Here is a 24,494-nt window from a genome sequence, read left to right on the forward strand (position 1 = left end):
TAAAGAGTATTTATTTATAATGAAATTTATTTTTTGTAATATAACTATAGATTGAAATAATATATAGCTTATAATTACAATTTTAAAATGTTTGTTAAAAATAATTTGTAATTCTGTATTGACATTTTAATTAGTTGAGACTTGAGATTTGAGAAGATTGTTGATAGAAGATGCATTGAATGATATCACTGAAATATGTAATTACATAAAATTAGATAAAACATCACATTAAATTAATTACAGTTTAAATGTGCATTTAATATTTTAAAATCACACTTAATTTATACAGAGGTGGAACTAGGAATTTTTACGCCCAGGGAAAATGTTAAAATTATTCCTTATCATAGAACAATAACCAAATACTCTTCTCGAGAATTTTTTTCTAATAATATGCAATCATACTTATTGAGTTTTAATCTAATAACAGTAATTAACAAAATTAAAAATATCAAATTAGTTGTTAATAATTACAAAAATTACATCCTTTAAAATTGTATGCCAGGGGATGAATCCCCGTCTTCCATTCCCTTAGTTCTGCCCCTGCATTTATACGTATATAAATTTGATTGTTAGTATTATACTATTATATTACTACTATATTATATTATACTTAAATTTCTGATAGTTAAGTACAATAAAAATATTCAAATTTGCATCTTATGTTATAACAAATGAGATTATAAAATAATTTTGTATAAAAGGTTAAGATGACGGCCACTCTCGGAGGTACGGGCCCCTGGGCCTTATCCCTCCTTGCCCCACCCATTCATCGTCCTACTTGTCATATGTATTTCTTGATAAGGGAGAAATATTTTTTTCCAATCTCAAAAGTATCAGAATTTTAAAATGATTCAATCACAGCAAATTGTCTTCATAAAGGCAACCTTAATGTCATCGTTGGCATGGATACCATCTGACATTGTAATTTTTATTAATTTTAAATTTAAATTTTTTATTTACATTTATAAACACATTTTTATATATTTTTATAGAGCATGCAATATAGGAATTTAATGTGATCTTTAATAAAATCACAAAAAAATATAAATGAATATTTATTACTATATAATACAATCATTTTTCTTCAATTATCTAAACCATTTTTAACTAGAAATATAATTTAAATATTAAAAAAAGAAAAGTAAACTTAATAACCTTTAAAAAAAAATATAGTATTACATAAAATATTTAACATTAAATATATATAACTACTATTGTTTAAAATGTATGAACCATGCTACATAATATTTACCATAATTATTTCCAATTTTTTTCGTTCTTCCATAACTGTTTATGGCATATCTATATTATACAATGATGTATCTTATATGAATGTAGAACCTCGAAATGTATATATTATATAATATCTAATAATTTTTTTAATATTTTAAATTAAATGTAGTAAAATTTATTGAAAAATGTACCTTTTTGTGGATTCGTAAATTTCGTTATCGCTCTATATCCATGATTTCCATCGACTATGTAATATACATTTCTTATCATACCATTAGATTCTAAAAAGCTGTATGATCCTTTTACGTAGTTACCATACCTTCTTTCCCAACGATGAGTTACAACGCCCGAAAGTAAGTCATTAATATCGTAATGAAACTCGTACGCTAACTATAATATTAACAACGTGTACATATATAAGTACATATAAATAATTATTTGGTTATAACAATAAATTGTATAATTCTGTATGATTAAAGTTTTAATTTTTTTTTATATTAATTAGCTAGGTACCTCATTTTCTTGAATCGGGATGTAAACATTTTGAGAAAGAGTTTTTGACCACAACAAGGTAAGCGATAAAATGAACTAAAAAAAAAGTTGATTTTAAAATTTTATTTTGACAAATAAAACAACTAATGCTAGTAAATAGATAGTTCAGCCTTCAACGAATATCTTGGAATAAATATAATACCATAATTACGTAACTTAATTTCTTCAAAACCAATTGTTTTCAACAATATAATAATATTTTTGTATCGATATAACTAATTATACGACTTGTGGATGAATTATTAATTTATTTTATTTGCTATGTTATGTAGGTGGTTATACTAATGCTCTTCTAATCATCTGTTTTAAGATTTAAATATCATACATTCAATGAATACAAAAGTACAATAATTTGTTATTTGTAATCGAATTATACTGAAAAAGTGAACAATAAATAATAGTGATGTATAATATGTATTGTCGTATCACACGATCACATATACAGTACGCAGAAATTAATCATGATTATGTAATATTTAATTGAGTTAATGTGTATTTAAATATATTGTGTAACATTATCAACAGGATCATTATATTTTTATGAGACTGATAGTTATAGTGTATAATAATTTTACACTTAAAAATGTTAAATTTGTTTGATAAAAGTGTGTTGTATATCTATACCTACAACTTGAATAAAAAATATAAAATATTATATTCATAATCATATTAAGGATAAAATTTATATTTGATATCTAGCATGATTTATAATCTGTGAAGCAATTATGATATTTAAAATTAATATTCAAATTAATATAAATAGTAACTAGAAAATACATTTTTTTTTTATTTGTATAAAATTAAGTTTTTTCTCTAGATGGAGTATTTATATTTTATTTTATAACAGTGAAGACACAATAGATCAAATCCAAATAAGGAGAAAAAAATGTAACCATCAAAATAGATTTATAAAATATTTATTTGAAAGTGAACTTAAAGAGACATATTAGAGTAGTGATTTAACTTTATAATTTTATTAAAATTTGTTAGTATAATAAAATAGTTTTTATTCTTATAAGAATCTGAGTTAATATATATTATATATAATCTTTTTTATATTACCTGTAAGCCAAATTTCATTTTCGTCACTTTGTTGGGTCTATATTACACGTATATACTTCGATTGTCGGCTGCCAGTGTGAAACTATATCGACTCGGTGTTTGTCCAAAGATTTTGTTTCAATAAATTCATGTCAGGTTCACAGAAAATTATATGTTTAGTACCATCTACAGTTGAAGAAATGAAAAAGCAAGAAGTGCACTTGATGCCAAATGTCAAGGCGAACATTAAATCGTCTTGAACTCACTCACGTAAAGAGAATGGACTGAGCAGAGTAAAATAGCGCTCTTCGAAACGCCCCCGCGTTTTATTTGTACTTTATTTTATTCTAATGATCAATTCACTTAGCTGTATACCTAGAGAATACATAATTTGTTCATAATTTATCCATTTGAAAATAATTATGGCATAAGCATTTTTATTATATACATTACTGTGCTTTTTCTACGATATAGTGTAAATACGTGCACTTCAAGTTATTAAGATTGTTTTATATCATTCATTGTCTTCTACTTTAATCTATATTGAAATGGAGGAACAATTAAAGAATATATATTCGAATCATTTAAATGTGATTTAATGTAGAAAAAACAACAAAGATTTGTGTAGGAACTAAATGGTGTATATAAACGTGTATAAGTACTGAACATCAGTTTATAGGTACTTGAAATATTTTTACAAAATATTTAGTTAAGAAACAAACCATAATTTAACAACAAACATAATTTAAAATATACACTTAAAATTTATATTTTCCTAAGATTCGGTATCACTATTATTGATTTCTCCACGGCATTTGTTACAGATGATCACAGATTACTAGGTTACTGACTTTGAATCCTTAAGAATAGGCAATTTTACTTACCTTAGGTCTTACTTCTTTGTTAGGAAATAATTTGTTAAAACGTGTGTTGTTGGTTCAGTTTCTGACCATATATCATCTGGTATTTAGCAATGTTGTCACCTAAGCTCTCTGGCCGTTTAGTATTTTTATCAACTCTATTTCCCATTTTTCCACTACTAAAATATAGTTTTTCTTTTATTATATACTACATATTTAATATGACTAGGTCTCTAACTTCGACTTATTCCTCAACCACAACAAGTATCACGTCACAATTCAATCCAGATCTCGCACTATGCCTATTTTCAATAATAATCAATGATTAGTATTAAAAATAGGCATAGTAGGAACGGACATTAATGCCATAAAAAATAAAAAAAATGTCCTAAAAAAATACCCTTTAACTTTAAAAATATATTTAAATTCAATAAAAACACAATTTCGAACTTAAAACTTATAAAAAACACATTATTATAAAAAAATTATCTGATACAAAATATTTAAATACAAGAAAAACTTCTCTTGTCTTCTCAATTATCTTCTGGCCATATTCTTTTTACCCTAAAAATTATTTCTAAAAAATGAATAGGTATATAATTTAGATATTCGTTATACTTTTACTTTTTGTTTCATAGCACTGTATAATCAGGTACTGCTTTATATTCTCAATTATAAATCTTCGACGGTTATCAGCTAGTATTGTTTTGTATCTCGAGGAACTTCGTTCCATGTCAACTGACGTCAAAGGTGCAAACTTCATTTGAGCCATGTCATGTTAGTTCTTCAGATATTGTATTGTTTCGAGATGTTGCTTTTCCTTCCAAAATATTTGAAATATGTTTCATTGTTTTAAATCCCGAATTTTTTTCAATTACAGCGTCTAATTTTTTTTTTAGTAGATTTTCCGATACTACTGTTGTCTGTTCCAATTTCATTTTGTACTTGAGGAATAATATTAATTGCGTCAACCAACGATAATCCAAATGTTTCCAATGTAGTAATGTAATTTTGATAAATTTCCATGATTTGCTTTATTAAATGTCAAGTTAAGTTCCAAATTATTATTATTTAACAGTTTTTGTACATTCTCAATTGCTACAGAATCTTCTTTATCAAACTCCATCATAACAGATTTAATCAATTGATAATTTTCAAAATAGTATTATGCATGCCGATAACTATGTACCCCACCAAGTTAGTATTGGTTGAGGGAGCATTGGTATCCCTGGCGTCATTTCTTTAAATTTCAATACTCGAGATGGGCATTTCAAAAAAATCTTTTTTTTACGTTCCAAATAAAGGCATCTATATCGGGAAATTTTTACGTATTTCTTTAGCTATTCTGTCTAGAGAATGTGCCAAATTTTTTTTATGTGTAATCCATTACAAAACAATAGCTCACTCGTTTCAATAATTGATAATGAATACATAATGAGACCAACATTCAAAGGTTTCCATCCATTTAAACCAAACTCAGTCTGTTTAACTGTTCCAATCAATTTCTGAAGGAAATCATATTTTTTTTCTTTGTTTCTTTGGGTTATTGATGTTTTCCGTAATTTGCTTGATGTTAATAAAAAAAATTCATCGATTAATCTAATAAAATGAGCAATGTTAAGTGCATTTTTGGATAAAAATTTACAGTTAACAGCAGTTTCCACTGCAGCTGCAGTTTTCAAAGAGAAAAATCGTACTGCTGCCCCAACATTAATTTTTTGAAAATTATTTGGATATATATCTTCTCTTTTCAAGTAATGCAGTAAGCGATGTTCTTCATCTCTATTTGAATCCTTTCGCTGTTCATTATTTCACAAGTCTACCACAAACTTACAGTGAACATATTCTGTAGGTAGAACTTCTGCTTCACAGTATTCTTTAGGTAATTTTATTGGGTTCCTTAATGCAGAATTTTTTAAATTTTTAATCAAATGGCATACGTCTGGCATAATAAATACATTATTATTATCATAAATAAAATTATTCTGTCGAATATCAGTTTTTTGAATTTTTACACCTAAATCTTTCCATAATGATCTGTTTTCATTTCCCATATCAGGAGATAGTGAAACAATTTTCAAACCGGTATGTTTACAAAACTCTATGCAATCAAAAATAAACTGCTTAAATAATTCAGGAGCAGGGGCCCCATCTGTGATATGACCACCGATTACTTGTTTCCAATTATTCTTTACACTACGTAGCAACACTAATAAAAGTTTATTTCCAAGTTTATTTCCATTACCAAGAGTAGTCTTTCCACAACATTTACCATGGTTCTTATCATATGATTCTTCACAGCTAATTTCCATTTCATCAAACGAAAGAACACAGAATTTGTCTTCTTTCTCCAACTGTTGAACTTTATAGCTTAAAGGTTCTAACATTGATTCAAACAATCCAAATTCCAATGTAAGACCCTGTAGTCGACGAGTTATGGTGCTATAACAGGGTAATGGAAAATGAATTTCTCTTAAAAATTGAAAACCATGAACACCAACAGCAAAACGAATTTTTAATGCTTTCATAATTGTTTCATTGTCCCATTTCTGTACTAGTCTTTCCTTAGTAAGCATTTTTATTTGCTGTTCAGTTAAAAATTGTTTCAGAGCCATCTCCCTGTCAGCAGTTTCTTTTTTTAATATTTCAAGTTGTTTTTTTAACACGTTCACTGCGGATCATATTACAATACACATTCAAATGTGCGGGAGTAATTCAAGGTTTTTTTTTTCGTTGACGCCAATTGGCGTCATCCACACCACATACACTTTGCTTTTATCTGACGCTGATTGACGCCAATTGGCGTCATACCAAATTTGTTATGCTAGGTATACCAAACAGTTACTCACAACTATCATACCAAATTGTTACTTTATTACTTATTATTTTACAATGCAATTAAATTAATAAATAACTAAAAGTAAATATGTACTTCTAATTTAATAAAATGAAAACATCATTATTCCTTATTATTTTAAAAATAAATTAATTAGATAAATAATTAAAAGTGAACACGTTATTATAATTAAAAAAAACGGAAACTGACTATTTAATATTTATTATTTACTATTTTATTTTAAACTATTTATGGAAATTTTTGAAACATGGTTGATGACAAAGACTGGGCTTTTCCGGACAGCTTGGACAGAAGTATGTTGTATCTTTTCTTATCCCTTTAGAATAACACAGATGACATCTTTTTCTGTTAGGTCTTCCAGATTTTCCAACATCGTGAGTTTTTGGAAAATGATTAGTATGTAATACTGAAAAAGATCTAGGTTTTGGATATTTGGGCAAAAGTTCACTGAGTATGGATAATCGAAAATCATACAATGATATTTTAGGTCCGGCGTGATATTGATTATATAAATAAAATGAGTTCATCAATAACATTTGTATTATATGTATACCAATTTTTTTATACCAACGGATTGTTTTTCTAGTAAATGGATAATAGCTATGCATTTGGTCTTGCCGATCAATTCCACTCATAAAACAGTTATAATTTAAGATAGGTTCAGGTTTAAATTGTTCTTTACCGTTTCGGTTTTTGGTAATTATTAAATTATTTTTAAATTCGGTGGAAATATAACCAACATCTCTCTTATCTTTCCACTTTCCAATCATAACACCTTGAGAGTACCTGGCAACGGTTTCACCTTTTTTTAATTTTGACTCTACAACATCCTGTGGTGTATTTTTTCTGTTCAATCTTAACTTTCCAGTACAAAACGTTTTTTTTTCAATTAATTTGGAGGCTAAATCAAAACTGTTGTAGAAATTGTCCATGTATAATGCATGGCCATTATTTAGCTTTTCGGACATTAAATGCAAAACCACATTAGCTGCATGGCCTTTTCCTCCCAAGTCATCGAGTACTCCTACATAAACGGCAAATTTTAATACCAATCCATGAGGTTCCGTAAGCATGTATAATTTAATTCCATATTTATGACGTTTATTTTGAATGTACTGACGAAACTGGAGACGGCCTCTCCATAACACCATAGACTCATCAAGTGAGAGTTCTTTTTTGGGATAATATATGGTTATAATTTTGTTATTGAAATATGTAATTAAAGGTCTAATTTTATATAAGCGATCCTCAGGTAGGTTTTGATTATTAGTTTCAATATTTGGTGAAAAATGAAAACATCTTAATAAATTTAAAAATCTATCACGACTCATATAATTTGAAAAGCAAGAAAAGTTGAAAAGGTGATGTGTTTTCCAATAGTCATTCAATCTGTTGAGTTTTATGGTACCAGTGTGAATTATCAATGCAATAAATGTTAACATTTCGTCTTTATCTGTTGGTTTCCAATCGGAGATACGAGAACGTGGTGCACCAACACGTAAAAACTCGGTTTCAGCATAATTATTCGTTTCATCAACCAATAGTTTTATAAAATGTTCATCGAAAAGCATAAAAAAATAATCCATAGGATTTATTTTGCCTTCTATCGGAACAAGCATTTCGTTTTGTTTTATAAAAGGAAAATTGGATAATTCAATTTCTCTCTCTTGCCAGTCGCCGTCATTATTAGTATTTGTTGATGATTGAGTATTTACACTTGGTACATTATTCGCTATCTCAGTATCACTCTCAAAATCGTCAGACACTTGTTCAGTATTTTCAAATTCATATTCATTACCAGAATCGGAAAAATCATAATTTTCGTCACTATCAGAATTAAAAAGCATCTGTTCAATTTGTTGTTCATAATTTCGATTCATACTGCATAACTGTTTTGGTCGAGATGGACCGGATTCATTCAATGTATTATCCATGTTCATAATATAAGTAATACGAAAGTAAACGAAATAAAAAAAAAATCGTTCAAAAGAAATAAAATGTATATAATTTAACTATAAAATGTATAAAAACAATACAATGTGTACGTACGTGTTTCATCAACGACCGACGATGGAAAAATGATTGCAACGATAGTGAATTTCTTGAAAATACCGATAATTAACTTGATAAAGGAATAGTAAACATCCCAAAATAAAATAAAAATATTATAGACTAAAAATAGAAATATTGATGTGCGATTGCGCACACGTATTAAATAATATCTATAGATAACGCTGACCGAAATGAGGTTTTTGATTGTAACGCGGACTAAATATAGTATATTGAAAAATAGTGTGCGGATGACGCCAATTGGCGTCATTTGCAGTGCACGTGTTAATGCAACAATTTCATTTACATACTGATGGCAATTAATACACTGTATTTAAACATGATATAGATATAAGTATTATAATCATAATACAAGATTACTCTATAAATTTTTTAAGCTTGGTAATAAAAAAAAATTATTTACAGGAGCTATTGTTTTAAAAACAGGGTTAGGAACAAGTCACTTTTTCAACTTAAAGTCACTTATTTTAAATATTTTTTATTATTATATTTATTATTTAAATTACTTTTTTGTTATTTTATTCAGGTTTACAATAGTTATGTTTTTATTTATTTTACTCAGTCTATTTTTAAAAATAGGCTGTCAGTTATAGTGTTATAAAAAGATCTCTGTTATTTAAATTTATTCTACAGTTATATTATTTATGTTTTACTTTATAAATGTATGCTCAAAGTACAGAAATAAATTAAGTTCATAGAAGTTTATGATTTTTTATTTTTTATTATTTATTATATTTTATTTACTTTAATACTTAATTATTACATTATAAAAATATTAATTAAATAATTAACTATATGATGTTACCTAGGTATCTATTTATATATTATATTATTACTTCAAAGTTGAAAGTACAATACTTTCTAATCATTATCAATAAATTCTAATCATGATGTACAATACAACGAACCGTTTTTCATCCGTGAGTACTGCTCTGTTGTAAGGTTTCATGAAATTTGGCTGAAGTTGGAAAGCTTCGTCACCGACAAACACGTAAGGAAACGTTTTATTTGAGCCGGGTAATTCACGTGCATTAGGAATGTTTAATTGGTTCTGAGACAACTTTTGCCAAAATATCGTGTTCTTCAGAACTCCACCATCAGATATTCGTCCATTCGCTCCAACATCTACCATGATAAACTGATATTTCGCATTGACAATAGCCATGAGAACAATACTGAAAGTACTTTTGTAGTTGTAGTAATAAGAACCAGAATTGGGTGGTTTTTTAATCAATATATGTTTGCCGTCCACACTACCTATGCAGTTGTGAAAATCCCATAGTTCTTCAAAATCCTCAGCTATTTATTTCCCACCCACTTTAGTTTTTGGTACCTGAGTAAAAAAAAAAAAACATATTTTTTTTTGAGCATAAAGTGAGTGAAGACCTACAGACACTGTCAACTGACCAGCCCATCCCTCTACCACCAAAGAAAAAAAAACCATCTTCAAAGGATTCAACAGAGGAGCTAGTTGGTTTAGCTACACAATATTTTAAAAAATCTGAAACTGAATCAGACATCATTGCTAAGGGATGGTTTCTAAAATTAACCAGACTGAATTCAGATTAAAGGTATTTTGCGGAAAAAATAATTAATGATACCTTGTTTGAAGCAGAAATGGGCACATCAACGAGACATGGAGTGAGTTTCTTAACGTCTTCACAATCTGTATTGACACCTTTATCGTCCCAGACAACTACAAACTTTAGATCACCCTACTATTCGTCAAGCTGTGTATCATCATCTCCATCACCTACATCTTTACTCTATTCAAGACCTAGCTCTCCTCCGATTACACACATCACTGCTAATCACTATGTTTTTTCAGTAAATTATACTCCAACTCATTCTATTGGTGAAAGAGAATACTCCATCATGAATCAAAACTCTGAAGATACCGTTCAAGAGGAAAATGCGGCAAGTTACTTGTCAAGATTTTCTTCGTTTTAAGTTAACGAACAATATTTTTTTTAGTTTTTATATTTTAAAATGAAAAAGGTTTTATTTTTTGCTTGATAACCTCAAAAAATGAAATAAGTACATACATACCTGTACATTATCTTTTAATGTTTCGATTATTGCATCAGAGGTTTCCATTATGATGCCTTCCAAAGTCTGAGGGGCAATAGCACACATAAACTTCAAATATTTCAAATCCATGCTAAACGCTAGATATCTTAATGTCACAGAAAGTCTCTGACTTGCAGGGATTGCTTTACGCATAATAGTGTCTTGTTTTTCTATTTTGGGCCTAACTAGCTCAAGTAAAGTTTCAAACCCTTCTTGGTCCATTCGAAGAAAATTTTTGTAATCTTCTGGTTCTGTATCTCGAATAACGTTCAGCAAATTTTCATGTGTAAAACGACTTCGCAGCTTAAACCATTCTTTTGACCAGCATCTAGTTCTTTTCTTTTTTTGTTTTCTCAGTTTGCATAATGCCAAAGTCACAGCTAGAAACCCCATATCTGTATTAGAAACCATTTCAAAATATTTAAATTAACACGAGAATATTATCACTCCCAACACGACACGAATACTTTGAAATCCAGAATTGAATGAGTATTGAATCGTACTAACTGTACTAACTCGTCAATATAATTGACAAAATTATTGATCGTCTAGGGGCCACTTAAAGATGACGATAGACTGCAATATCTTCATGGAATTACCCGTATTGCCGTACAAAGGTATTTTAAAATGTACGCTGTTTATTTTATTATGATGAAGAATTTGTAATACCTAAGTACAATATGATATTACTGGTACTAGATATTTTAGTTTTCTCATAAAAAGTTAATTCATCCTAAACATTTCGGGAGGGGGGTATCCTCAACCCCCCCCCCCCGTTAGTACGCCACTATCATGTAGTGTGAAAATTATAGAGGAATCTCCCTACTCAACACAACTTACCATATAAGATTCTGTCTAATATCCTTCTTATTAGAATCAATACATATATTAAAGAAATAATAGGAGCTGGGCCAGATTAACCATTAGGCACTATAGGTACTGTGCCTAGGGCTTACGAACAGGCACGTAACCAGACATATTTCTATAAGGTGGCCAACATTTTTTGGCCCCTTTTTGTAGTTGTATTTATCAAATGTGCGTTCGATATCCGTATTGGAATTTCTAGTTTTCAATCTATTAATACACGTACTATAGTCTTATCTCAAATTATCAAGTGACGAATATTTATAAAATAGAATCTCAGAATTTAATTTTTGTTATACGATCGTTAATTATATGGAATGGGCGCATGTAAACTCCGCCACAAGTACCATTTTTTACTGTTTACTCCTACTACTATTAACTAGAAAAATAAAACAGGTAAAATTGGGTTCATGTAAACTCCGCCACTAAAAAAAATCATGTAAAATGTAATACATGTAAACACTGCCAGTGGAGAAAATCGAGTACCTAGTAGTATAAAAATTAATATGATATATTATTAAAAGTAATACGTAATAAGTAATAATAAGTGAATATTATTATTATAATATTATATAATATCGTACCTCCATTTTATTTAACCGTCTGGCATATTTTATATTTTGGTTATATTTGTAGTTAGTTATTAAATAAAACCAATAAATTACCTCGTTGACCAGTAATTAATTTTATATTATTACTTTGTTGCGACATATTTCATTCAATATAAAATATACACAAAGACACGCAGCTACGAATGATTATGTTCGTCAAAATATACTTTACGTATACCTTACCTACTGCCGACATCATCAATGTTAATACTAATAAAGGAAAACTATGGAATGTCATGATCCAAATGGGAATACTCAAAAATTAGTCAGACAATAAGAGCATGTACATAAGAGTCCAAAAATAAAGTAAGTTTTGGAGGAGAGGTATCAGATAAGTTTCCAGTAACGACCGACTCAAACAGGGCGATGCTCTATCACATTAGAATCAGTTATACGAAAGGTACTAATCCAAGCCAAAGGAATAAAAATGAACAACAATAACAAATTAACCGTAGTAGCTTACGCTGACGATATATTCCTTAAAGCCGAAACAGAAAACGAACTGAGAAATACGACTAACATCCTACTAAGTGAAAGTAAAGACATTGGTTTGAAGATAAATGAGTCAAACACAAAGTATATGTGATACTTTCGAGTCAAAATCACAATATTAGTTATTTAAAAATTAATGATTACAAAGTTGAAAGGGTACAGAACTTCAAGTTCCTAGGCGCAGAAATCAATGAAAATGCTAATAGCCATGAAGAAGTTAAAAAACGACTTGTGGCAGCAAATAGATACTACTATAGTCTAATGCCACTATTCAAATCAAGATTACTATCAATAAAGTCTAAAATGACGTTATACAAAATCATAGTCAAACCGGTTGTTCTGTTTGCATGTGGTACATGGGCCACGACAAAATCAGACAAAGGAAAGTTAGGAGTGTTCGAAACCTGTTTTTGGATCTATTATCTTTGTTGATTTTTGTCTAAGTGTTAAATATATTATTAAATACTATAGTACTAGTAACGGGTAGTTACTACCCGGGTATTCATTACGGGTAATCATTGAACCTATCCTATCATAACGCTTAGATAAATAACATAAAATAAACATTATTGTTGCACCGTCGAGAACCGACGGCACGCTACAATTATACATATATATGGATGTGAAGTCTTAAATATTTAATCTTTATATTTTTGCCACTCTGATGCCGACTAAAATATATAGTGACAGAAATCACTAGATGCATCCAACATACTTACAGATATTTCATTCATAATCCTTTCTCATAAAATCCGCAATCAAAGGAAATTCTGTACATCCACACATCGTACTGTATGGCCATTATTACCCTATCAACCGTATGCTTTGGTTACTTTAGTCTTCAAGAATAACTTAATTTTCTTTCTCCCGTTCTATTTGTATTTTAATGTTAACTTAATTTAATTTTATCTTATCACTTTTATATCATATTGCATATACCTGTTATTTAATTATATATTTCAATGCCTCACAACGTAAATTTTGTAAAATATAATTAAATATTAAAAATTCAGAACTAGATAACCAAGTATCAGTTTTAAGTAAAACAAAGTTTGTTATTCTCAAAAAAAAAAAAAAAAATTATGAAAGGAAAATTATTGAAACCCAAATTACATATATCATTTATCAATACAATTTTACAGTCATCTATTTTGTAATCTATTAAGAATATAGCTTATTATTGTAACCTAAAGGGGACAGAGTTAATGTTTATGAATTATAATAATTTATTATAGATTAACTGAAGCTTAAAAATGACATAAAAATAATAAATAAATCTAAATACTTAATTAAATTAAATAAAAATTTAAAACTGATATTGATCTTAAATATATTTAAGTAATATTTTAGTTTAAACCTATAACAAAAAAAGCTTGTATATCTATATTGTATACTTATATTAACTAAAATAAATAAAAAATAAATACTACTAAACTAAATAAATCATAATAAATAAAAATATAAATAATAAAATTTAATAAAAAATCTTAATTCTTCATTGCCCAAAATTCAAAATATTTATTTTTATAAACTTGTTATAATTTATTCAAATTTTTTATATTGACACGAAAAAAAATCCACGTTATACAAAACTAATAAATTTACATTCTGAATAAAAAATGATTATTTGTATTTTTCAATTGTATAATTGATACATTTATTCAAATTAGCAATTTAAACATATAATGGTATAATCGTACTAACAACAAAATTATAAGCTGAGATGTTAAAAATGTATTGACTTATAAATATAAACAGGAAAATTAAATATTTTAATAATTAAAAAATAATGTTCTGAGTAAAATGGTTATGAATTTTATTTGTATTTATAACACAATATAACCAAATAATATCTAACAAACACAAAATTTAAATATTAGTACGTTGATGCTTGTGATATTGTGAGTTGTCGTGACTAATATTGACATCATAAAATTAATTTTTGAACGCAAATTAATAATGGTAATACATATATGTTTATAATAAACTATTTCAATTATTAAGTTATTTTTATGTTGTAATATAGAATTGTTCTATGTATATAATTATATAATAAGTATTAAAAAAAAGAGCTCATGGTCAATCGTGCTCACCTTCATCAAACATATTGTAAGTATGCTATACGAGTGTAGTTATAATCATGGCGTGATGTACCTATTATAGCAGATGTCCTATGTAGTGTGTATACAGTATTCACAGTGAATGCAGTCTGCAAAACTAAGGCCAAATGGGTAAAGTATTGGCCCAAAGATTTTTAAACAGAAAACAATTTTAAAAAAAGTATAAAATTGTTCCAATTATCACCAAATAAAAAGTAAAAGATAGAAAATTAGTTCTAGTTCGTACTCTGGGAAAGGTTTTAGAATTTCTCAACTGTTTCCTTAATAATTGCGAAAAAACGAAATGTTATAAAAAAAAAGCAACGTACTGATTTTCGACAAAATTTCTGTTTTCATCGTAACTCAAAAAATTATCACAGATTACTTAACATTTTCATTGAATGTTTATACTAACTATGGGAATAATCGAGATACAATAATCGAATGATTAGAGCGATTACTAAATTATTAATCAATAATAAAATACTATTAACTGGAAAAAAACTGATTAAAATAATCACTAATAGTATTGACTAGGGCTGGAATTCGGATGCAAATGTATTTTTTCTGATGTTTTAACACTTAAGTTCGTAAGAAAAAATATGTTTCAAGTGATACTGATTAATTTAAAGTAGTTTTTATTTTGCATATTTTCGCATTTTATGACAAATTTAACTTAATATGCTTTTATAGGGCATATGTTGCTGTTTTTAGGACATTATTTAAGTTTTTAGAGTATTTTTCAGAATTTATCTATGTTAAGTAATTAATTAATTGTTTTATGATACGTAAAGTATGCAATCTACTTGATTAACTAATACCATAAATACGATCATACCGACTCACGAACCTATTTTATCAAAATAGAACAAAATTAAAATATTCGAAAGAAATTTTTCTATTTAAAAAAACCCAACGACGATCATAATAGTATAATATCATAATATTTATGAATTAAATATGTTTGTTATTATGATTTTTATAATATAATGTTTAAACTACAACAAATACAATTTTTAAAGGATTTTTGCTATTTTTTAGAGCATTAAAATCCCAGTCTTAGTAATGACTATAGAATACGAGTGACTCATACTTTTTATAACTCATGCTCGAAAATTATTTTATTCCATAATCTTTAAATCACAAATATATAATCATACTTGAATTCATAGATTACGAAAATAATTAATTATTTATTATCTACTTATCCATCATAGCAAATAATATAATTCAATAATCATTATAGAATTGAAATATTTCTATAATAAAATATTTATTTAACATATTTTTAATTGATTCATTTGATAATTTCATTCTATATTTCATACATTTAATTTTTGAAATTTGGAATTATTTATAAATATTATTTTATTACGTAGTATCTACGTAAGTACATTTTAATCATAATATATGTTTTTAACTTCTAAGTATAATTTATTAATATGTATATGTATATGCACCTTTAGGATATGGTCTGTTTATGTGGTATCTATATCTCCATTTGTATAATTCATGATAAATATATATCACGTATGAAAATAAATTAAAATAGATTTTTATCGGTTTATTAATAATAAATATCTTTATTTCAAACGTAAATAAGCGTTTTATTTTAAAATGTATATTATATCAAGATCAAGGATTGCATTTAAAAAAAAAAAAATTGGTTTTACGTTATTTACAATCAAAACGTTATACAAATTTTGAGTTTATCGTTATTCAAAATTTAAACGTTATTCAACTTTTGTGTTTATCGTTATTCAGAATAAAACGTTATACAATATTTGCTTTTATTGTTATTCATAATTAAAACGTTATACAATTTTTGCGTCTATCGTTATTTAAAATTCAAAAGCATTTAGATACCTGTTTTAAAAGTATACAGGCCGCAATTTAAAAGTAACTATGACCTTTTTTTGGGGACATAATTTCCCTATTCTGAGTTTTAAGTAGGTATTGTATAATTTTATTTATTTAATTAAATGGGTTAGATAACCCAATTACATATTATTTACAAAATATAGGGAATAGTGATACAGATTAAATTACAATACATAGGTAGTTCGTAAAGAAATGGAAATAAAATAAATGATAAAACAGTATGATAATAATAAAAATAAATATTATATAAATTTAAATAAATAAATTTAATAATATTAAAAATAATAATATAGTCCGCAGTGTAAAATAATTTGTATAGTTATTATTGGTATAAATTATCTGGAAATATAAGTAATTGCTAACATTATTATAGGATACCACGAAATAACGTATCCAATTATATTACACTGTTTAGGTTTATTTAGCTAGACGCGTTGCGATAGCGGTACGGGGGGGCTCTCACACGCACTCGCACGCACATGTCATTAAATAATATCATGATCGCAAAAAAATGTTTATTTTTCATTCCAACATACGTTTCTAATTCCAACACTATGTGTGGACAATTATCACGATTTTCATTCTGATAAAATATTTGGATGCTCCGTAAAATGTACGAAGGATCGATCGAAGCACATTTTAAAAATTGTATTTATTTAATTAAATATTTAAGTTTGAAATTCTGTATTTTTTTTGAATTTTCAACAATATTTATTGCAATTCAAATTACAAAAATTAAGAATGTGGCTCGATCGTTCCCTTAGACATATTACGGAGCATCCGAATATTTTTTCAAAATAAAAATCGTGATAATTTTCGACACGTAGAGTTGGAATTAGAAACAGTAGTTTTTGTTAAAAAAAGACGTGGTGGTGAGGCCCCTTGACGTAAATTGCTAGTTAATAACGTAAATATAAATTTAACATCTTTTACTTTAACATATATATATATATATATATATATATATTTTATATGATTTGTCTTGATTGGTTTTTTCTTTCTTCGCAAGATTTTAACACAGCGTGTATTCATCTTTTTTTATTCTAAATTAACAATTTTCACTTTTGATCATGATGTGGAGTTTTTTTTTAATATTTTCATTAATTCTACTACCCTACGGTTTTTCTGTAATTATTGGTACCTAGTGATAATTTTTTCGTGATATTAATAAATTGGGCATGGATGTTGTAGTAGTAGATAGTAGTAAAATTGATTGCAGTATTACATTAAGATATATCGAAAATTGCATTTTAAATAATCTAAAGATAAAAAATTAATAATTGAAAAATTATACAAAAATAGTGTTTTTCTTATTTTATGTAGTTATTTTTATTTGATGCTTTTATTAAAAAGATTAATTGTTTATGACTATTAGTTAATTACATTGTCAGAAATACTTTAAAAATATTCCACTAATCATTGCAAGATAATACTAGTATGAATATTATATGTTATATATTGTATAATATTTTTTTAATTTGTGTATTTCTTATTACTGTATGATCTAAATAAAATAATATAGGTTAGGCTTATTAATATTTATATTTATAAAATAAAATATTAGTGTATATAAATTGCTATGGTACATTTAGTGACTAAATTGAGATATAGTACTTGGGAGGTGTGTGTGATGGTTAGTGTGAGCTACGTAATTTCAGCACTCCCAATATTTGTGCTTTAGTTGTGTCTATGCTCATTAGTTACAATTTATAAAGATGAATATATGAAATATAAAAAAATATTTACATGTACTTAAAAATATTGTTGCATTGAACTGTAAGTAATTTTTTTTAAATTTTCAAAATCCAATGTTTTTCGATTTGGAGCCAGTAAGTTTTTATACTTCGAAAATCATCGTTCTATGTCGGTTGATGTGATTGGAGCGTACTTAAAATAAATTAAATCGCTTAACGTAAAATCTTCGGGTAAACTATCAGTTTATCTCTCTCCAGTCAGTAAATCATTTATTATACGAGTACTTATGATTTTAAATACAGTATTTTTTTTATAATTTTCAATGAACTTTTCATTGTTTTTTGTGTTTAATATATAATCTTATCTGTAGGCATTGTAAATACGATGAATCTGATAATCGCAATATGACGAAACCGATATGATTTTAAAAATAATCAATTTGTCAATCGTTTTGATCATACATACAATAATATCGATATACAATTATATATATATATATATAAACAATGTACATCAATACATTATTTACTTCAGCCTTAAAAAATTTGATAGTTTTATTTCATGAAATTTTTATAAAATCGTTTAAAAAGTATTCAAAATGTAAAATTATGAAAATTTAGAAAATAGTTAAAATAGTTTTTATTAATGAGTATAATCAACAAATTTCATTCCATTTCTAAGATGTTATTGTAGTTATACAAAAAAATTTCGCAAACGAAACGAAATACGAATAAACACGTTACAAGTTACAACAGTTGAAAGACGAAACAGTAATTCGCACAAATGAAATGATTCCATAACGCATCGTTGACGAGCGCGTGGAGGCTTGGAGGCACCATAGATTCACAATAGATGTTTGATCTATGGAGGAACCGACAAGTGTAGTGTACCTTACTAAGATGCTTAAATCAACTCTACGGGTCGTACACATTTGATAAGAAAGCTGATAAACCAAAAATTAAAAAAAAAAAAACTTAAAAAAAATATATAGGTACTATTATATATGTATATATGAAAACTGAATGCATAAGTTTATTATAACGGCATATAGGAGTATTAATGGCGGGCCAATTGTCAAACATTTTTAAGTTAGTGGTGCTGTTGCACACCCTGCTCCACCCCAAATGACACCCCTGGATGAATGTAAGGTTGATTAAGAGGGTATGGGGGCAAAACTACGGGATGTTTGGTATACATTTTTCAAGCACCCACCAGGTAAAAAATTGAAATTGCTCCTATGTCTTAATTATAAAATCTTTACTCATAATCTTTCAGTTCTTTAAATACTTTCAGAACGAAGTTGTTTCAAGGGTATTTTAAATACTTTTTTTTTTTCGAACATTTTATTTTTATTCAAAATATTTGGTTGGAAAAATATTGCCGCCTTCTATAATCAAAGCCCGAAGATTTGTGAAAACCAGGTTTCTAAAAATAGATATTCAAAAACAACATTTCCTTTTTTATTTTTAGATAGCTGTACAGGTATCTGATATTAACGTTAATATCAGATGCGATATCTGCCTGGTTAGGTTATACGGGATTACGATAATAATATAGATTTTCCCACAAATCACTACGATATTAGTTATTTAGTTAGAGACATTTCATTTCGTTTCGATATATTTGAATGAATTGTTTTTATAAAAAAAAGTTTAAATTTTAGATGCTTTTTTTTCGATAGTTAGAACATAAAAAATTAAATTAGATACCCAGAATAGTTAATTTGTTCACAAGTTAAACTATTAAGAATAATTATTTTTTATTCACAACTGAAATTATTTAAAATAAAATATTATTCTATATTTAAAAAATAATCAGTTATAGGTAGATTTATGCTTATATTTTTTATTCATTACCATTTTGATTTGTTTTAAATAGGTGGTTGTCATTTAAGAAAAAGTTTTTAACGCGTTCGTCCGTCTAATTAAGTTAAAAAAATTAGAATATCATAAAAATGTGTATTTTTATGTTATAAAACCAACTGAAAATCAGAATTCAAATGTAGGTCTCTACGGCGTAGAGTCTACGCAAAGATATTGAGTATTCTCAATTAGGTACTAGCGTTTACACACAGTAAAGATTAAGACGTTATAAAATGTCTATACCACAGAATAGAATAAATCATCTGTGTCCATACTATATCACAGTCCTATCACTTTTATCCTTATCACTTTAAAAACTGGTATAGGCTCCTTGTTCTAAGTATAAAATTATATGAATTCATCAATGAGTGTGTTTTATTATCTCTATTTATGTGGTACTATGTATTAAATTGAAAATATAATATTGAAAATTTTACACTTTTTGTTTTTTTGATTTCTGTATCTATTTGTTACTTTGTATGCCAATGTTCACAATTGTTTCATTTGTTTTAGAAGTTACTAGAGTCGTTTAAAAATTTTTATTAATTACTGTTTGTTAAAATTTTAAGTATAACTACAATGTCTAAACAGGTAGAAGTGGTGAATTTGAAATCATATCCTCATCACAACATGTTAAGTTATTGTGAAAATCGACCTAAGTATAGGCAGGGACGAAAACTAACAGCGATTAAGGTATTGGGATGGATGTTAGGCCTCCTTTAATTGTATCCTTAAATAATAATTGTTTTCCCTTATACACATTATTTAATGAATAATTCCAAAATTTTTTATTTTGATTTGATATAATGAACCATTATTTATATTGAGACTACAGGATTTTCCTATGGAAATTATTTATATTTTATAATAATGTGACAGTTTATACATTATTACTATAAAAAATATTTTTAGTTAGTATTTTTATGTAATAAAATTCCTAAAACTTGAATTGACTCTAATATTAAGGTTTATACGGTGAATGATGAATCACAGCATTTAATTATCAGAGGTGTACCATCTATAGATTTGCATGATGAAGTAAAAAAATTATGTCAACGTTATGGAAATGTATTAAATATTCGACAAGTGCAATTTGAAGATCAAGAAGAATTCACTCATAGTTTTCATGTCACATTTGCTCGAATACAGGCTGCAAGGTGATTTAAAAAAAAGTACAATAATGTTATTGTTATCTTGAATAACAGAAAAAATATTTTAGATTTGGTAAGAAACAAATGGATACAAAAAATTTCTTTGGTGGCATTTTACATGTTTGCTATGCTCCTGAACTTGAAACCATAGAACAAACAAGATACAAGTTACAAACTAGAGTAATAGAAGTTACAAAACATATCAATAAAATTGTTTTAGATGTTAACCATGAAAAGTAAGATTTATTTATTATAAGTATTCATAATAATTTTCAAATTTATTCATGAACGATGTACTAGATTTGAACTAAAACTTTTATTTCATTGGATGTGTGTTTTTTTTTTGTTCAGAGAGTTATCTTCTGAGTTAGGAAAATATAATCCTAACATTTCATCTCATTCAAAGGTATACAATTATATTTTGTTAGTAAGACATATATATTAACCATATTAATATTTTATTTTAAGCAGTTGCGAAACTGTAATTCCTATTCCCAGAAACAAAATCGATGGCTTGAAGGTGGTTTAAAATGTTCTTACATCGTACCAAAGTCAAATCTTTTGAACACCAATTATGAAACAATGCAAAATAAATTGGTTTGTATTTTTTTTATTAAAGATAACTTTAATTTAAAGTAAGTCATTCAAGTTCATTAATATTATATAAATTTCTATTTGACAGAAAAGAATAATTAATTTAAATTAACTTTAATTTTTAAGCAAGCTTACGATTACTTTTTAATGTTACTTGCAAAATTAGGTTTTGGCGTTAATGTTAAATTTGTTAGTTCTAAAATTATATATTCAAGACTTACTAATCTAAGTACTCAATTTTTTTAGATAAATATTATTTTTATTTCAGAATGTTATTAAAGATTCAACTCCATTTGATTCAAGAACTTTAAGATTTGTTCCTAGACAATTAAGTATAGGAACAACTTCAATACCTAAAATTAAAAATCCTAACCGCATAATTTTTCATCATAAAACTAATAATAGCTAAGATGACTTTTATATAATATTATTTTAATATACTAAATAATAATGCATTGTATATTATACATGTTAAATATATTAAAATAAAATGTTTTTTTTTAAATAAAGAAAATCAATAATACTAATAAATTGTATTTTTATATCATAACTGATGGGAATTATTTGAGTAATATAAAAATATATATTCCTTATATTCTAATCAATTACTTTATTTTCTTAAAATCTATCCTCAACCCTATATTTTAAGGCAGATTCTTTTAAACTTAAGATAACTTAAACTAAAGAAGAATAAACTTAAGAAGATGGTAATATTTAATATATATTAAATTCCTTTACATCAATGTTAACAATTTTTTCAATAAAACCAACAAATTTATATTTTACTGATCAAAAATTTAATGGTATTTAAAGAAAATTAAAGATTTTTTAGTTAACATAAATATTGTATGAAACGTATCATTATTTTAATTCATAATGACAATTTATTTTATTAATATGATATTATATTTATAAATAGTGCACTAAATATGTACCAAAAATTATCAACTTTTGATTGTTTTAATTGTTAACTGTTGTAACTTATTTGGTCTTATATTATATATATTATAGAATCATTTTTTAAATTTTTGATTGAAAAGAAATATTTTTGTTTTCAATGTAGTATTTATTAAATACATTTATGAGTTAATTATATTTATAGTATTAATTTACATAATTTATGTAATATTTAATACCACCATGATCCTCCACTACAACTTATAATCTTCTATTTAATAACTAAGTAGTTGAGTGTTCAGCAGTGATTGCTGTTGAATATAAAAATTTCAATGAAACTGGTGAATCTTTTTTCTATCATAACTAAATTCATATCTTAATGATCAAAATCAATGATAAATCTTCGGAATTTATTACCGAATTTATTTTAAGCATAATCTCTTTTCTTGAGGTGGATACCAGTTCCTTTTAGTGTTTTCTTTCTCTGTTTAATAATATTTGACATGATCTTCTGTGTCACATTTGTATTCCAACCCTCAGATGATTTGAAGCTCTATTTACAAGATGGTTATATTATTGATTAATATATCCAAAATTATCTAGATCGTTTTGTTAATTGGTTCAAAGATAGTGGTTTGTCCTTTAATGTATCTATGGATTTTTTTCCTAAAACAAAATTAATTATGTAATTTATAATTGAATAGCAAAAATAAGTAAATTGGTTTTTTTTTCCTGGCTAAGAACAAATAAGTAGGTTTAGCCTTATTTTCTCACCTTCAATATCATCTTAATACTAACATATTTCAAATAATAGGTATATAGTATATACTATTGTAACTACTTTTGACAGACAAATGCTTGTTTATTAAATTCTGTTAAATAAAATAGTTATAAATAGCTGTAAATAATATTTTTTTAAATCACATAAATAAATAAAAAAAATTTTCTCAATTTATATAGTTATTTAAAATACTATAAAAGAAATATAAAAAGTATGATGTAAAATTAAAATTAATATAATGTTTAATTCCTATTGATGACCACTAAAAGAATATAATATTATTATTTTATTGGATAAAACATTAAATATTACAATTATACCTTACTAAGAATTTTAAGTTATTAAGACTTAAATTCATTAATCAATCATCGGTACAATTAAAACTAATAAGAACAATTATATTTAATTGTGTTTCATAAATATAAACTAAAGCATTATTATTTTGATTCCTATAGATGTAACAGAGTAAGTATATTGAGAACTTCGCTATTAATAATTTTTCAAAATTTCCAGTTAATCATCTGGTTTATTTAGTTAATTAGAAATTACTTGATTATTTTCGGTATGAATACTTTTAATGATAGAATTAAATGCATTTTCACATAAATTAGTAATATCTTATTATAATTAGTAATATATTGTAATATCTATTCTCATTTATATATCCATTTATTCCTTATTTACATATCCATTAATCGAATTTGTTTAATAATTCAACTAAATCTTTCAAAATGTTGATAAAATAATAATATTTATATACAATATATATACATATTTTTTACTATTTTTATGGTAATCTTTGAAATAACTGTTAAACTTGTTGGTGGGGTAATTTTTTTTAACATTTTTTCTGATATTTCTGGGGGAAGGGGGTTGAAACTCTA

At 26.2% G+C, this 24,494-nt stretch overlaps 4 protein-coding genes across 6 annotated transcripts; 1 reads left to right on the top strand and 3 right to left on the bottom strand.

Moving 5' to 3' along the window:
- Window positions 1-72: 72 nt before the first annotated feature.
- On the bottom strand, window positions 73-3,069 carry LOC112692578 (cuticle protein 19-like). Of its 2 annotated transcripts, none has more exons than XR_003149422.1 (5): window positions 2,848-3,069; window positions 1,747-1,821; window positions 1,425-1,623; window positions 1,253-1,367; window positions 73-188 (listed from the first exon to the last, which is right to left on the bottom strand). XR_003149422.1 is itself a non-coding variant. In XM_025567296.1 (5 exons), the coding sequence occupies exons 1-4, from the start codon at window positions 2,863-2,865 to the stop codon at window positions 1,292-1,294; spliced, it is 303 nt and encodes a 100-aa protein (XP_025423081.1). In that variant the 5' UTR covers window positions 2,866-3,064; the 3' UTR covers window positions 73-188; window positions 1,253-1,291. The 2 variants fall into 2 exon arrangements, 1 of the variants encoding a protein (XP_025423081.1); XM_025567296.1 differs by having other exon boundaries at window positions 1,253-1,302; window positions 2,848-3,064.
- A 3,664-nt stretch (window positions 3,070-6,733) lies between these two features.
- On the bottom strand, window positions 6,734-8,726 carry LOC112692579 (piggyBac transposable element-derived protein 4-like). The gene has a single exon (XM_025567298.1). The coding sequence runs from the start codon at window positions 8,481-8,483 to the stop codon at window positions 6,768-6,770; it is 1,716 nt and encodes a 571-aa protein (XP_025423083.1). The 5' UTR covers window positions 8,484-8,726; the 3' UTR covers window positions 6,734-6,767.
- Window positions 8,727-9,906: 1,180 nt separating this feature from the next.
- Window positions 9,907-11,109, bottom strand: LOC112692539. Its single transcript, XM_025567235.1, has 2 exons — window positions 10,663-11,109; window positions 9,907-9,946 (listed from the first exon to the last, which is right to left on the bottom strand). Exons 1-2 carry the CDS (start codon window positions 11,092-11,094, stop codon window positions 9,917-9,919), a joined length of 462 nt encoding a protein of 153 aa, XP_025423020.1. The 5' UTR covers window positions 11,095-11,109; the 3' UTR covers window positions 9,907-9,916.
- Window positions 11,110-20,546: 9,437 nt separating this feature from the next.
- LOC112692543 (RNA-binding protein 48) lies at window positions 20,547-22,342 on the top strand. Of its 2 annotated transcripts, none has more exons than XM_025567238.1 (6): window positions 20,547-20,880; window positions 21,154-21,344; window positions 21,407-21,574; window positions 21,690-21,744; window positions 21,810-21,935; window positions 22,201-22,342. In XM_025567238.1, exons 1-6 carry the CDS (start codon window positions 20,767-20,769, stop codon window positions 22,339-22,341), a joined length of 795 nt encoding a protein of 264 aa, XP_025423023.1. In that variant the 5' UTR covers window positions 20,547-20,766; the 3' UTR covers window position 22,342. The 2 variants fall into 2 exon arrangements, with proteins under 2 accessions (XP_025423023.1, XP_025423024.1); XM_025567239.1 differs by having other exon boundaries at window positions 20,874-20,912.
- The last annotated feature ends 2,152 nt before the right edge of the window (window positions 22,343-24,494 follow it).

This window comes from Sipha flava, unplaced genomic scaffold (genome assembly GCF_003268045.1).
Source record: "Sipha flava isolate LNK unplaced genomic scaffold, YSA_version1 74_pilon_pilon, whole genome shotgun sequence".
In the NCBI taxonomy this organism is placed as follows: Eukaryota; Metazoa; Arthropoda; class Insecta; order Hemiptera; family Aphididae; genus Sipha; species Sipha flava.